General features: G+C 25.7%; 1 protein-coding gene across 1 annotated transcript; it reads left to right on the top strand.

The window, feature by feature from the left end:
* Positions 1–246: 246 nt before the first annotated feature.
* On the top strand, positions 247–16,777 carry LOC111419915 (peptidyl-prolyl cis-trans isomerase Fkbp12). The gene is made up of 4 exons (XM_071197275.1): positions 247–407; positions 469–521; positions 15,802–15,962; positions 16,162–16,777. Exons 2-4 carry the CDS (start codon positions 485–487, stop codon positions 16,288–16,290), a joined length of 327 nt encoding a protein of 108 aa, XP_071053376.1. The 5' UTR covers positions 247–407; positions 469–484; the 3' UTR covers positions 16,291–16,777.
* The last annotated feature ends 440 nt before the right edge of the window (positions 16,778–17,217 follow it).

Genomic DNA, 17,217 nt, shown 5'->3' with positions numbered 1-17,217 from the left:
CCCCTCAGCTCGGCAGCAATAATAAGAAATTTGATAATAATAATCTATGTCATTTTTGACAATTAATTCAAAAATTATTTTAATCTTTACCTTGGAAACATACTCAATTATTATCAGATTGTATCTATTCAAAAAACTGAAGTTGGCAGAAATATAAAAACCGTTAAAAGCATTAAAAAAGTATATTTATAAAATTTTTTCAAATATTCTACGAAATAGCTAGTAGAGGTATATTCTACTAGCTACCAATTCTACGAAACGATTGATTAATTGATCGGTGCCTTCGGAGCACTTCGGAGGTTCCATTTACTTCCATTGGGAGACGGGGAGAAATTTTCCATCATCATTTGGTTAACTGCTGAGTACTTGAACTCGTCGCAACCGGCTTTTTGCATCTGTTTATTGAGGTGAGGGACCCTCCTTCAACGTGTTAATTCGTCAACCTGTACATACGTCACTATTTTATAGGTTATTTTAGTTCACTATGGGCGTAAAAATAGAAGGTATCTCCGCTGGAGATGGTAAGTTAAAATTTCTTTCTTTCTTTATTATATGTGCTTATAAAAAAACTTTTGCATTATTCCTTTAACGGTTTTCTTTCTGTTCGATAATATTTTCAACGTGTTGCCGCTTATCTTATGGTGGAGATATGTGATAAAAAAAGTGGGATTCTCATGGTATTTGGTTTGCTGATAATTAGCGGCTTATTAGCGGTGTTTAAATTGAATGTTATCACAAAAAAGTATTTGTATTTTGGGATTTTTAAGTGTGTACATTTTTAGCTCATAATTATAAAAAAGGGAAATACTAATTATAACTGGTTTTATTGGATGATATCTCATATCTCCTTGCTATTATAAGATATATTTGTTGAACACTATTGGTAAATCAAAAGTAAATATTTTGAGTTAGTATCCCACCGCTAATGAAATCTCTAATTTTTGAATTATATTTTATAACAACAAAAATTATCGAATAATGAATAGCAACGAATAGTTCCTTAATAACAGTGGAAGATTTTGAGAGCTTATTCAAAAATACCATAAATGATTTGGTCATCAATGCGTCACCCGAAGAAAATTCTATGCTATTAGTCATTTAACCTTATTGGAAAAAATTCGTTTTTAAATTTTATCAGAGTGAAGTTAGCAGCGTTTACATTAAATGATTAAAGCCCCTCAATTAAAGTACTTTGTAATATTTGAAAAATTTTCATTAAACAACATTTTAATAAATGCATTAAGCAAAATGTTTCCTGATGTATTAATTTACTTTTAATTTACTATTATACAGGGTGATTCATATAAGAACCGACACAGAGCAGGGACATGTAAAGGACAATAAATTAAGATGATTATCTCTATACCAAGTTGTACCTCTCAGGAGTTATAGGCTTTCAAAGTTGGGTCTTAAATTTTAAAAACATTGAATATCTTCGTAATACATTAAGCTAGAAAAGCCAAATTTGGTATACATTATGAGTGATAATATTTAAAGTTTATTTTAATTTTATTTAAAGTTAAAGTATAAGTTTAAAGTTTTTTGAAATAAATTGTTTAATATGAACTAAAAAGACATCATCCATAAACAAATTTAGTTTAGGCATAATAATTTTCTAGTGATAAAGAGAAAATCCCCAAAATGTCAAAATTAAGTACTTTTGGTTTTAAAATCGGTCATAACTCAAGAATGAAAGGTGTTGATGAAAAGTTTTTTAGGAATAAATTGTTTATTATGAACTAAAAAGATATTATTGATAAACAGATTTTGTTTAGATGTAATGATTTTCTAGTGATAAAGAGAAAATCCCCATAATGTCAAAATTGAGTACTTTTGTTATCAAAATCGATCATTACTCAAAAATTAATTGTGATGGAGATAAGTTTTTTTGAAATAAATTGTTTAATATGAACTAAAAAGACATCATCCATAAACAAATTTAGTTTAGGCATAATAATTTTCTAGTGATAAAGAGAAAATCCCCAAAATGTCAAAATTAAGTACTTTTGATTTTAAAATCGGTCATAACTCAAGGATGAAAGGTGATGGAGAAAAGTTTTTTAGGAATAAATTGTTTATTATGAACTAAAAAGATATTATTGATAAACAGATTTTGTTTAGATGTAATGATTTTCTAGTGATAAAGAGAAAATCCCCATAATGTCAAAATTGAGTACTTTTGTTATCAAAATCGATCATTACTCAAAAATTAATTGTGATGGAGATAAGTTTTTTTGAAATAAATTGTTTATTATGACTAAAAGAACATTACTCATAAACAGATTTGGTTTAGTTATAATGATTTTCTAGTGATAAAGAGAAAATCCCCAAAATGTCAAAATTAAGTACTTTTGGTTTTAAAATCGGTCATAACTCAAGAATGAAAGGTGTTGACGAAAAGTTTTTTAGGAATAAATTGTTTATTATGAACTAAAAAGATATTATTGATAAACAGATTTTGTTTAGATGTAATGATTTTCTAGTGATAAAGAGAAAATCCCCATAATGTCAAAATTGAGTACTTTTGTTATCAAAATCGATCATTACTCAAAAATTAATTGTGATGGAGATAAGTTTTTTTGAAATAAATTGTTTAATATGAACTAAAAAGACATCATCCATAAACAAATTTAGTTTAGGCATAATAATTTTCTAGTGATAAAGAGAAAATCCCCAAAATGTCAAAATTAAGTACTTTTGGTTTTAAAATCGGTCATAACTCAAGAATGAAAGGTGTTGACGAAAAGTTTTTTAGGAATAAATTGTTTATTATGAACTAAAAAGATATTATTGATAAACAGATTTTGTTTAGATGTAATGATTTTCTAGTGATAAAGAGAAAATCCCCATAATGTCAAAATTGAGTACTTTTTTTATCAAAATCGATCATTACTCAAAAATTAATTGTGATGGAGATAAGTTTTTTTGAAATAAATTGTTTAATATGAACTAAAAAGACATCATCCATAAACAAATTTAGTTTAGGCATAATAATTTTCTAGTGATAAAGAGAAAATCCCCAAAATGTCAAAATTAAGTACTTTTGGTTTTAAAATCGGTCATAACTCAAGAATGAAAGGTGTTGACGAAAAGTTTTTTAGGAATAAATTGTTTATTATGAACTAAAAAGATATTATTGATAAACAGATTTTGTTTAGATGTAATGATTTTCTAGTGATAAAGAGAAAATCCCCATAATGTCAAAATTGAGTACTTTTGTTATCAAAATCGATCATTACTCAAAAATTAATTGTGATGGAGATAAGTTTTTTTGAAATAAATTGTTTAATATGAACTAAAAAGACATCATCCATAAATAAATTTAGTTTAGGCATAATAATTTTCTAGTGATAAAGAGAAAATCCCCAAAATGTCAAAATTAAGTACTTTTGGTTTTAAAATCGGTCATAACTCAAGAATGAAAGGTGTTGACGAAAAGTTTTTTAGGAATAAATTGTTTATTATGAACTAAAAAGATATTATTGATAAACAGATTTTGTTTAGATGTAATGATTTTCTAGTGATAAAGAGAAAATCCCCATAATGTCAAAATTGAGTACTTTTGTTATCAAAATCGATCATTACTCAAAAATTAATTGTGATGGAGATAAGTTTTTTTGAAATAAATTGTTTATTATGACTAAAAGAACATTACTCATAAACAGATTTGGTTTAGTTATAATAATTTTCTAGTGATAAAGAGAAAATCCCCAAAATGTCAAAATTAAGTACTTTTGGTTTTAAAATCGGTCATAACTCAAGAATGAAAGGTGTTGACGAAAAGTTTTTTAGGAATAAATTGTTTATTATGAACTAAAAAGATATTATTGATAAACAGATTTTGTTTAGATGTAATGATTTTCTAGTGATAAAGAGAAAATCCCCATAATGTCAAAATTGAGTACTTTTGTTATCAAAATCGATCATTACTCAAAAATTAATTGTGATGGAGATAAGTTTTTTTGAAATAAATTGTTTAATATGAACTAAAAAGACATCATCCATAAACAGATTTGGTTTCGTTATAATAATTTTCTAGTGATAAAGAGAAAATCCCCAAAATGTCAAAATTAAGTACTTTTGGTTTTAAAATCGGTCATAACTCAAGAATGAAAGGTGTTGACGAAAAGTTTTTTAGGAATAAATTGTTTATTATGAACTAAAAAGATATTATTGATAAACAGATTTTGTTTAGATGTAATGATTTTCTAGTGATAAAGAGAAAATTCCCATAATGTCAAAATTGAGTACTTTTGTTATCAAAATCGATCATTACTCAAAAATTAATTGTGATGGAGATAAGTTTTTTTGAAATAAATTGTTTAATATGAACTAAAAAGACATCATCCATAAACAGATTTGGTTTCGTTATAATGATTTTCTAGTGATAAAGAGAAAATCCCCAAAATGTCAAAATTAAGTACTTTTGGTTTTAAAATCGGTCATAACTCAAGAATGAAAGGTGTTGACGAAAAGTTTTTTAGGAATAAATTGTTTATTATGAACTAAAAAGATATTATTGATAAACAGATTTTGTTTAGATGTAATGATTTTCTAGTGATAAAGAGAAAATCCCCATAATGTCAAAATTGAGTACTTTTGTTATCAAAATCGATCATTACTCAAAAATTAATTGTGATGGAGATAAGTTTTTTTGAAATAAATTGTTTAATATGAACTAAAAAGACATCATCCATAAACAGATTTGGTTTCGTTATAATAATTTTCTAGTGATAAAGAGAAAATCCCCAAAATGTCAAAATTAAGTACTTTTGGTTTTAAAATCGGTCATAACTCAAGAATGAAAGGTGTTGACGAAAAGTTTTTTAGGAATAAATTGTTTATTATGAACTAAAAAGATATTATTGATAAACAGATTTTGTTTAGATGTAATGATTTTCTAGTGATAAAGAGAAAATCCCCATAATGTCAAAATTGAGTACTTTTGTTATCAAAATCGATCATTACTCAGAAATTAATTGTGATGGAGATAAGTTTTTTTGAAATAAATTGTTTATTATGACTAAAAGAACATTACTCATAAACAGATTTGGTTTAGTTATAATAATTTTCTAGTGATAAAGAGAAAATCCCCAAAATGTCAAAATTAAGTACTTTTGGTTTTAAAATCGGTCATAACTCAAGAATGAAAGGTATTGACGAAAAGTTTTTTAGGAATAAATTGTTTATTATGAACTAAAAAGATATTATTGATAAACAGATTTTGTTTAGATGTAATGATTTTCTAGTGATAAAGAGAAAATCCCCATAATGTCAAAATTGAGTACTTTTGTTATCAAAATCGATCATTACTCAAAAATTAATTGTGATGGAGATAAGTTTTTTTGAAATAAATTGTTTAATATGAACTAAAAAGACATCATCCATAAACAAATTTAGTTTAGGCATAATAATTTTCTAGTGATAAAGAGAAAATCCCCAAAATGTCAAAATTAAGTACTTTTGGTTTTAAAATCGGTCATAACTCAAGAATGAAAGGTGTTGACGAAAAGTTTTTTAGGAATAAATTGTTTATTATGAACTAAAAAGATATTATTGATAAACAGATTTTGTTTAGATGTAATGATTTTCTAGTGATAAAGAGAAAATCCCCATAATGTCAAAATTGAGTACTTTTTTTATCAAAATCGATCATTACTCAAAAATTAATTGTGATGGAGATAAGTTTTTTTGAAATAAATTGTTTAATATGAACTAAAAAGACATCATCCATAAACAAATTTAGTTTAGGCATAATAATTTTCTAGTGATAAAGAGAAAATCCCCAAAATGTCAAAATTAAGTACTTTTGGTTTTAAAATCGGTCATAACTCAAGAATGAAAGGTGTTGACGAAAAGTTTTTTAGGAATAAATTGTTTATTATGAACTAAAAAGATATTATTGATAAACAGATTTTGTTTAGATGTAATGATTTTCTAGTGATAAAGAGAAAATCCCCATAATGTCAAAATTGAGTACTTTTGTTATCAAAATCGATCATTACTCAAAAATTAATTGTGATGGAGATAAGTTTTTTTGAAATAAATTGTTTAATATGAACTAAAAAGACATCATCCATAAATAAATTTAGTTTAGGCATAATAATTTTCTAGTGATAAAGAGAAAATCCCCAAAATGTCAAAATTAAGTACTTTTGGTTTTAAAATCGGTCATAACTCAAGAATGAAAGGTGTTGACGAAAAGTTTTTTAGGAATAAATTGTTTATTATGAACTAAAAAGATATTATTGATAAACAGATTTTGTTTAGATGTAATGATTTTCTAGTGATAAAGAGAAAATCCCCATAATGTCAAAATTGAGTACTTTTGTTATCAAAATCGATCATTACTCAAAAATTAATTGTGATGGAGATAAGTTTTTTTGAAATAAATTGTTTATTATGACTAAAAGAACATTACTCATAAACAGATTTGGTTTAGTTATAATAATTTTCTAGTGATAAAGAGAAAATCCCCAAAATGTCAAAATTAAGTACTTTTGGTTTTAAAATCGGTCATAACTCAAGAATGAAAGGTGTTGACGAAAAGTTTTTTAGGAATAAATTGTTTATTATGAACTAAAAAGATATTATTGATAAACAGATTTTGTTTAGATGTAATGATTTTCTAGTGATAAAGAGAAAATCCCCATAATGTCAAAATTGAGTACTTTTGTTATCAAAATCGATCATTACTCAAAAATTAATTGTGATGGAGATAAGTTTTTTTGAAATAAATTGTTTAATATGAACTAAAAAGACATCATCCATAAACAGATTTGGTTTCGTTATAATGATTTTCTAGTGATAAAGAGAAAATCCCCAAAATGTCAAAATTAAGTACTTTTGGTTTTAAAATCGGTCATAACTCAAGAATGAAAGGTGTTGACGAAAAGTTTTTTAGGAATAAATTGTTTATTATGAACTAAAAAGATATTATTGATAAACAGATTTTGTTTAGATGTAATGATTTTCTAGTGATAAAGAGAAAATCCCCATAATGTCAAAATTGAGTACTTTTGTTATCAAAATCGATCATTACTCAAAAATTAATTGTGATGGAGATAAGTTTTTTTGAAATAAATTGTTTAATATGAACTAAAAAGACATCATCCATAAACAGATTTGGTTTCGTTATAATAATTTTCTAGTGATAAAGAGAAAATCCCCAAAATGTCAAAATTAAGTACTTTTGGTTTTAAAATCGGTCATAACTCAAGAATGAAAGGTGTTGACGAAAAGTTTTTTAGGAATAAATTGTTTATTATGAACTAAAAAGATATTATTGATAAACAGATTTTGTTTAGATGTAATGATTTTCTAGTGATAAAGAGAAAATCCCCATAATGTCAAAATTGAGTACTTTTGTTATCAAAATCGATCATTACTCAGAAATTAATTGTGATGGAGATAAGTTTTTTTGAAATAAATTGTTTATTATGACTAAAAGAACATTACTCATAAACAGATTTGGTTTAGTTATAATAATTTTCTAGTGATAAAGAGAAAATCCCCAAAATGTCAAAATTAAGTACTTTTGGTTTTAAAATCGGTCATAACTCAAGAATGAAAGGTATTGACGAAAAGTTTTTTAGGAATAAATTGTTTATTATGAACTAAAAAGATATTATTGATAAACAGATTTTGTTTAGATGTAATGATTTTCTAGTGATAAAGAGAAAATCCCCATAATGTCAAAATTGAGTACTTTTGTTATCAAAATCGATCATTACTCAAAAATTAATTGTGATGGAGATAAGTTTTTTTGAAATAAATTGTTTAATATGAACTAAAAAGACATCATCCATAAACAAATTTAGTTTAGGCATAATAATTTTCTAGTGATAAAGAGAAAATCCCCAAAATGTCAAAATTAAGTACTTTTGGTTTTAAAATCGGTCATAACTCAAGAATGAAAGGTGTTGACGAAAAGTTTTTTAGGAATAAATTGTTTATTATGAACTAAAAAGATATTATTGATAAACAGATTTTGTTTAGATGTAATGATTTTCTAGTGATAAAGAGAAAATCCCCATAATGTCAAAATTGAGTACTTTTGTTATCAAAATCGATCATTACTCAAAAATTAATTGTGATGGAGATAAGTTTTTTTGAAATAAATTGTTTAATATGAACTAAAAAGACATCATCCATAAATAAATTTAGTTTAGGCATAATAATTTTCTAGTGATAAAGAGAAAATCCCCAAAATGTCAAAATTAAGTACTTTTGGTTTTAAAATCGGTCATAACTCAAGAATGAAAGGTGTTGACGAAAAGTTTTTTAGGAATAAATTGTTTATTATGAACTAAAAAGATATTATTGATAAACAGATTTTGTTTAGATGTAATGATTTTCTAGTGATAAAGAGAAAATCCCCATAATGTCAAAATTGAGTACTTTTGTTATCAAAATCGATCATTACTCAAAAATTAATTGTGATGGAGATAAGTTTTTTTGAAATAAATTGTTTAATATGAACTAAAAAGACATCATCCATAAATAAATTTAGTTTAGGCATAATAATTTTCTAGTGATAAAGAGAAAATCCCCAAAATGTCAAAATTAAGTACTTTTGGTTTTAAAATCGGTCATAACTCAAGAATGAAAGGTGTTGACGAAAAGTTTTTTAGGAATAAATTGTTTATTATGAACTAAAAAGATATTATTGATAAACAGATTTTGTTTAGATGTAATGATTTTCTAGTGATAAAGAGAAAATCCCCATAATGTCAAAATTGAGTACTTTTGTTATCAAAATCGATCATTACTCAAAAATTAATTGTGATGGAGATAAGTTTTTTTGAAATAAATTGTTTAATATGAACTAAAAAGACATCATCCATAAACAGATTTGGTTTCGTTATAATGATTTTCTAGTGATAAAGAGAAAATCCCCAAAATGTCAAAATTAAGTACTTTTGGTTTTAAAATCGGTCATAACTCAAGAATGAAAGGTGTTGACGAAAAGTTTTTTAGGAATAAATTGTTTATTATGAACTAAAAAGATATTATTGATAAACAGATTTTGTTTAGATGTAATGATTTTCTAGTGATAAAGAGAAAATCCCCATAATGTCAAAATTGAGTACTTTTGTTATCAAAATCGATCATTACTCAAAAATTAATTGTGATGGAGATAAGTTTTTTTGAAATAAATTGTTTAATATGAACTAAAAAGACATCATCCATAAACAGATTTGGTTTCGTTATAATAATTTTCTAGTGATAAAGAGAAAATCCCCAAAATGTCAAAATTAAGTACTTTTGGTTTTAAAATCGGTCATAACTCAAGAATGAAAGGTGTTGACGAAAAGTTTTTTAGGAATAAATTGTTTATTATGAACTAAAAAGATATTATTGATAAACAGATTTTGTTTAGATGTAATGATTTTCTAGTGATAAAGAGAAAATCCCCATAATGTCAAAATTGAGTACTTTTGTTATCAAAATCGATCATTACTCAGAAATTAATTGTGATGGAGATAAGTTTTTTTGAAATAAATTGTTTATTATGACTAAAAGAACATTACTCATAAACAGATTTGGTTTAGTTATAATAATTTTCTAGTGATAAAGAGAAAATCCCCAAAATGTCAAAATTAAGTACTTTTGGTTTTAAAATCGGTCATAACTCAAGAATGAAAGGTATTGACGAAAAGTTTTTTAGGAATAAATTGTTTATTATGAACTAAAAAGATATTATTGATAAACAGATTTTGTTTAGATGTAATGATTTTCTAGTGATAAAGAGAAAATCCCCATAATGTCAAAATTGAGTACTTTTGTTATCAAAATCGATCATTACTCAAAAATTAATTGTGATGGAGATAAGTTTTTTTGAAATAAATTGTTTAATATGAACTAAAAAGACATCATCCATAAACAAATTTAGTTTAGGCATAATAATTTTCTAGTGATAAAGAGAAAATCCCCAAAATGTCAAAATTAAGTACTTTTGGTTTTAAAATCGGTCATAACTCAAGAATGAAAGGTGTTGACGAAAAGTTTTTTAGGAATAAATTGTTTATTATGAACTAAAAAGATATTATTGATAAACAGATTTTGTTTAGATGTAATGATTTTCTAGTGATAAAGAGAAAATCCCCATAATGTCAAAATTGAGTACTTTTGTTATCAAAATCGATCATTACTCAAAAATTAATTGTGATGGAGATAAGTTTTTTTGAAATAAATTGTTTAATATGAACTAAAAAGACATCATCCATAAATAAATTTAGTTTAGGCATAATAATTTTCTAGTGATAAAGAGAAAATCCCCAAAATGTCAAAATTAAGTACTTTTGGTTTTAAAATCGGTCATAACTCAAGAATGAAAGGTGTTGACGAAAAGTTTTTTAGGAATAAATTGTTTATTATGAACTAAAAAGATATTATTGATAAACAGATTTTGTTTAGATGTAATGATTTTCTAGTGATAAAGAGAAAATCCCCATAATGTCAAAATTGAGTACTTTTGTTATCAAAATCGATCATTACTCAAAAATTAATTGTGATGGAGATAAGTTTTTTTGAAATAAATTGTTTAATATGAACTAAAAAGACATCATCCATAAATAAATTTAGTTTAGGCATAATAATTTTCTAGTGATAAAGAGAAAATCCCCAAAATGTCAAAATTAAGTACTTTTGGTTTTAAAATCGGTCATAACTCAAGAATGAAAGGTGTTGACGAAAAGTTTTTTAGGAATAAATTGTTTATTATGAACTAAAAAGATATTATTGATAAACAGATTTTGTTTAGATGTAATGATTTTCTAGTGATAAAGAGAAAATCCCCATAATGTCAAAATTGAGTACTTTTGTTATCAAAATCGATCATTACTCAAAAATTAATTGTGATGGAGATAAGTTTTTTTGAAATAAATTGTTTATTATGACTAAAAGAACATTACTCATAAACAGATTTGGTTTAGTTATAATAATTTTCTAGTGATAAAGAGAAAATCCCCAAAATGTCAAAATTAAGTACTTTTGGTTTTAAAATCGGTCATAACTCAAGAATGAAAGGTGTTGACGAAAAGTTTTTTAGGAATAAATTGTTTATTATGAACTAAAAAGATATTATTGATAAACAGATTTTGTTTAGATGTAATGATTTTCTAGTGATAAAGAGAAAATCCCCATAATGTCAAAATTGAGTACTTTTGTTATCAAAATCGATCATTACTCAAAAATTAATTGTGATGGAGATAAGTTTTTTTGAAATAAATTGTTTAATATGAACTAAAAAGACATCATCCATAAACAGATTTGGTTTCGTTATAATGATTTTCTAGTGATAAAGAGAAAATCCCCAAAATGTCAAAATTAAGTACTTTTGGTTTTAAAATCGGTCATAACTCAAGAATGAAAGGTGTTGACGAAAAGTTTTTTAGGAATAAATTGTTTATTATGAACTAAAAAGATATTATTGATAAACAGATTTTGTTTAGATGTAATGATTTTCTAGTGATAAAGAGAAAATCCCCATAATGTCAAAATTGAGTACTTTTGTTATCAAAATCGATCATTACTCAAAAATTAATTGTGATGGAGATAAGTTTTTTTGAAATAAATTGTTTAATATGAACTAAAAAGACATCATCCATAAACAGATTTGGTTTCGTTATAATAATTTTCTAGTGATAAAGAGAAAATCCCCAAAATGTCAAAATTAAGTACTTTTGGTTTTAAAATCGGTCATAACTCAAGAATGAAAGGTGTTGACGAAAAGTTTTTTAGGAATAAATTGTTTATTATGAACTAAAAAGATATTATTGATAAACAGATTTTGTTTAGATGTAATGATTTTCTAGTGATAAAGAGAAAATCCCCATAATGTCAAAATTGAGTACTTTTGTTATCAAAATCGATCATTACTCAGAAATTAATTGTGATGGAGATAAGTTTTTTTGAAATAAATTGTTTATTATGACTAAAAGAACATTACTCATAAACAGATTTGGTTTAGTTATAATAATTTTCTAGTGATAAAGAGAAAATCCCCAAAATGTCAAAATTAAGTACTTTTGGTTTTAAAATCGGTCATAACTCAAGAATGAAAGGTATTGACGAAAAGTTTTTTAGGAATAAATTGTTTATTATGAACTAAAAAGATATTATTGATAAACAGATTTTGTTTAGATGTAATGATTTTCTAGTGATAAAGAGAAAATCCCCATAATGTCAAAATTGAGTACTTTTGTTATCAAAATCGATCATTACTCAAAAATTAATTGTGATGGAGATAAGTTTTTTTGAAATAAATTGTTTAATATGAACTAAAAAGACATCATCCATAAACAAATTTAGTTTAGGCATAATAATTTTCTAGTGATAAAGAGAAAATCCCCAAAATGTCAAAATTAAGTACTTTTGGTTTTAAAATCGGTCATAACTCAAGAATGAAAGGTGTTGACGAAAAGTTTTTTAGGAATAAATTGTTTATTATGAACTAAAAAGATATTATTGATAAACAGATTTTGTTTAGATGTAATGATTTTCTAGTGATAAAGAGAAAATCCCCATAATGTCAAAATTGAGTACTTTTTTTATCAAAATCGATCATTACTCAAAAATTAATTGTGATGGAGATAAGTTTTTTTGAAATAAATTGTTTAATATGAACTAAAAAGACATCATCCATAAACAAATTTAGTTTAGGCATAATAATTTTCTAGTGATAAAGAGAAAATCCCCAAAATGTCAAAATTAAGTACTTTTGGTTTTAAAATCGGTCATAACTCAAGAATGAAAGGTGTTGACGAAAAGTTTTTTAGGAATAAATTGTTTATTATGAACTAAAAAGATATTATTGATAAACAGATTTTGTTTAGATGTAATGATTTTCTAGTGATAAAGAGAAAATCCCCATAATGTCAAAATTGAGTACTTTTGTTATCAAAATCGATCATTACTCAAAAATTAATTGTGATGGAGATAAGTTTTTTTGAAATAAATTGTTTAATATGAACTAAAAAGACATCATCCATAAATAAATTTAGTTTAGGCATAATAATTTTCTAGTGATAAAGAGAAAATCCCCAAAATGTCAAAATTAAGTACTTTTGGTTTTAAAATCGGTCATAACTCAAGAATGAAAGGTGTTGACGAAAAGTTTTTTAGGAATAAATTGTTTATTATGAACTAAAAAGATATTATTGATAAACAGATTTTGTTTAGATGTAATGATTTTCTAGTGATAAAGAGAAAATCCCCATAATGTCAAAATTGAGTACTTTTGTTATCAAAATCGATCATTACTCAAAAATTAATTGTGATGGAGATAAGTTTTTTTGAAATAAATTGTTTATTATGACTAAAAGAACATTACTCATAAACAGATTTGGTTTAGTTATAATAATTTTCTAGTGATAAAGAGAAAATCCCCAAAATGTCAAAATTAAGTACTTTTGGTTTTAAAATCGGTCATAACTCAAGAATGAAAGGTGTTGACGAAAAGTTTTTTAGGAATAAATTGTTTATTATGAACTAAAAAGATATTATTGATAAACAGATTTTGTTTAGATGTAATGATTTTCTAGTGATAAAGAGAAAATCCCCATAATGTCAAAATTGAGTACTTTTGTTATCAAAATCGATCATTACTCAAAAATTAATTGTGATGGAGATAAGTTTTTTTGAAATAAATTGTTTAATATGAACTAAAAAGACATCATCCATAAACAGATTTGGTTTCGTTATAATGATTTTCTAGTGATAAAGAGAAAATCCCCAAAATGTCAAAATTAAGTACTTTTGGTTTTAAAATCGGTCATAACTCAAGAATGAAAGGTGTTGACGAAAAGTTTTTTAGGAATAAATTGTTTATTATGAACTAAAAAGATATTATTGATAAACAGATTTTGTTTAGATGTAATGATTTTCTAGTGATAAAGAGAAAATCCCCATAATGTCAAAATTGAGTACTTTTGTTATCAAAATCGATCATTACTCAAAAATTAATTGTGATGGAGATAAGTTTTTTTGAAATAAATTGTTTAATATGAACTAAAAAGACATCATCCATAAACAGATTTGGTTTCGTTATAATAATTTTCTAGTGATAAAGAGAAAATCCCCAAAATGTCAAAATTAAGTACTTTTGGTTTTAAAATCGGTCATAACTCAAGAATGAAAGGTGTTGACGAAAAGTTTTTTAGGAATAAATTGTTTATTATGAACTAAAAAGATATTATTGATAAACAGATTTTGTTTAGATGTAATGATTTTCTAGTGATAAAGAGAAAATCCCCATAATGTCAAAATTGAGTACTTTTGTTATCAAAATCGATCATTACTCAGAAATTAATTGTGATGGAGATAAGTTTTTTTGAAATAAATTGTTTATTATGACTAAAAGAACATTACTCATAAACAGATTTGGTTTAGTTATAATAATTTTCTAGTGATAAAGAGAAAATCCCCAAAATGTCAAAATTAAGTACTTTTGGTTTTAAAATCGGTCATAACTCAAGAATGAAAGGTATTGACGAAAAGTTTTTTAGGAATAAATTGTTTATTATGAACTAAAAAGATATTATTGATAAACAGATTTTGTTTAGATGTAATGATTTTCTAGTGATAAAGAGAAAATCCCCATAATGTCAAAATTGAGTACTTTTGTTATCAAAATCGATCATTACTCAAAAATTAATTGTGATGGAGATAAGTTTTTTTGAAATAAATTGTTTAATATGAACTAAAAAGACATCATCCATAAACAGATTTGGTTTCGTTATAATGATTTTCTAATGATAAAGAAAAAATCACCAAAATGTCAAAATTGAGTACTTTTGGTATTAAAATAGATCATAACTCAAAAATTAATGGTGATGGAGAAAAGTTTATTTGAAATAAATTGTTTATTATGAACTAAAAGGACAATACTCATAAACAGATTTGGTTTAGTTATAATGATTTTCTAATGATAAAAAGAGAAAATCACCGAAATATCAAAATTGAGTACTTTTGGTATTAAAATTGATCATAACTCAAGGATGAAAGGTGATGGAGAAAAGGTTTTTAGGAATAAATTGTTTATTATGAACTAAAAAAATACCATCCATAAACAAATTTAGTTTAGATGTAATGATTTTCTAGTGATAAAGAGAAAATCCCCATAATGTCAAAATTGAGTACTTTTGCTATCAAAATCGATCATTACTCAAAAATTAATTGTGATGGAGATAAGTTTTTTTGAAATAAATTGTTTAATATGAACTAAAAAGACATCATCCATAAACAGATTTGGTTTCGTTATAATGATTTTCTACTGATAAAGAAAAAATCACCAAAATGTCAAAATTGAGTACTTTTGGTATTAAAATAGATCATAACTCAAAAATTTAAGTTTAAAGTTTTTAAAATTTAAGTTTTTTAAAAAATAATACGAGTAAGAAAAGTTTTAGAATTAAATTCCACATGAAATGAAGTAGTAATGTATTAAATCCGCCAAAAGGTTAAAAAAAAGTTGTCAAAATTTAGGGTACCATCACCCTTAATCAACCCTATGAAATGCCGCAATTGGGTTTAATTTGCTACCAATTAATACTCTTGGTACACTCATAACGTATACCAAATTTGGTTTTTCTAGCTTAATGTATTACGAAGATATTGAACTTTTTAAAAATTTAAGAGCCAACTTTGAAGGCCTATAACTCCTGAGGTGTACAACTTAGTATAGAGGTAAGTTACGTTAAATCATCTTAATTTATTGTCCTCTACATGTCCCTGCTCTGTGTCGGTTCTTATGTCAATCACCCTGTATACTTACTTTATTTTTTTTTAATTAAATAGGCCAAACCTACCCCAAAACAGGCCAAACGGTGGTCGTACATTACACTGGAACATTAGAAAACGGAACAAAGTTTGATTCCTCCCGTGATAGAGGGATACCTTTTAAATTCCACATCGGAAAAGGAGAAGTTATCAAAGGTTGGGATGAAGGGGTAGCACAGGTAAGAACTCACGACCTTCCTTCTTAAATTAACTTTTTAATTTTGCTCCAAATGATGATACAATTATCCTTGCGCTCTGATTAAAAGATGTTAAATTGGTCACAAATCTGATTTTGTTAAAGCTTCTTGATTGTTTTTAAGCTTTGATTGCTTTAATTTTTATTAAATGAATACAAAGGTGATTGATTTCAATTTGTAGTTGAGTGTGGGTCAACGAGCGAAACTGATTTGCTCTCCCGACTACGCGTACGGTTCCAGGGGCCATCCAGGGATCATCCCGCCGAATTCAACGCTCATCTTCGACGTTGAACTGATCCGAGTCGAATAGAATCTACCAGCAATTAATTAATTTTTAAATGTCTCCAAGTCACAATATAACATTACGTTTAATTTTTTCAAACACATTATTAAAACCATTAAAATGAATTTAAAAGGTGAAAATAATAATAAATACTACTAATTGCATTTATTAAGTTAACGTGTTTAATTCATTATTTTTTTTTTTACGTTTGTTAAGAATATAATTAATTGTTTCTGGTTAAACCGTTTTTAAATAATAATAATAGCCTTTTGGGGATAGAACACCATCGCATTTCCGCCTTCCTTAGGACGAACGTCTGGACGCCTATAATAAAAGTATTTGAAGAAAAATTTGTTTTTCTTTTTTTTATGAGCGCTTGTAATAACATTCTCTATCTCTAATATCAGTTGGTTTTTTCTGTTAAAAAGTTTTTGCCTTAGAGTTGAGATAGGAGATAGTTATATGTGAACTGTGAATGTCCGATAAAATAAAAAGGAACTTGAATTGAAAAAAGTACCATTGTTTTTATTCTCCTTAAGACTCCTGTAAAAAACATTTTTCTATTATTGGAGCTTAATTCAGGGGCAGGGGATATATTCCGTGCCACTGTCTATAAATGGTATCAGTAAACAGTATCGTTTAGCGCAGAGGTTCTTAAACTAATTTCTTCAACCGCCCACTTTGAGAATCAAATAGCGCCCCCAACTTTGCCGCACGTCTCTAAAGACGGCTAAACCCGAATGATTCTAGGTATAGTATTAGTTCTAGTCAGGGCCGGCGCGAGCCTTTTTTACGCCCTAGGCCAAACTGTCCTATCACGCCCTTTGATTTGTACAATATACAGCACAGAATACAGAATCATTTTCTATGTAGTCCAATTTAATGAACTAATAGCATAAATGAATAGGTAAAATATGAATAGGAAAAGAAATTTAAAAACTCGTTATAAAGAAT

The sequence above is a fragment of the Onthophagus taurus genome, chromosome 7, assembly GCF_036711975.1.
Source record: "Onthophagus taurus isolate NC chromosome 7, IU_Otau_3.0, whole genome shotgun sequence".
NCBI lineage: Eukaryota > Metazoa > Arthropoda > Insecta > Coleoptera > Scarabaeidae > Onthophagus > Onthophagus taurus.
This window is presented reverse-complemented; position numbering and strand designations above follow the sequence as displayed.

Coding starts and splice junctions, on each gene's coding strand:
- LOC111419915 (XM_071197275.1), top strand. CDS start 485: ATGGGCGTAAAAATAGAAGGTATCTCCGCTGGAGATG. Junction 522..15,801: donor AGGTATCTCCGCTGGAGATG/GTAAGTTAAAAT, acceptor TTAATTAAATAG/GCCAAACCTACCCCAAAACA. Junction 15,963..16,161: donor GGGATGAAGGGGTAGCACAG/GTAAGAACTCAC, acceptor TTCAATTTGTAG/TTGAGTGTGGGTCAACGAGC.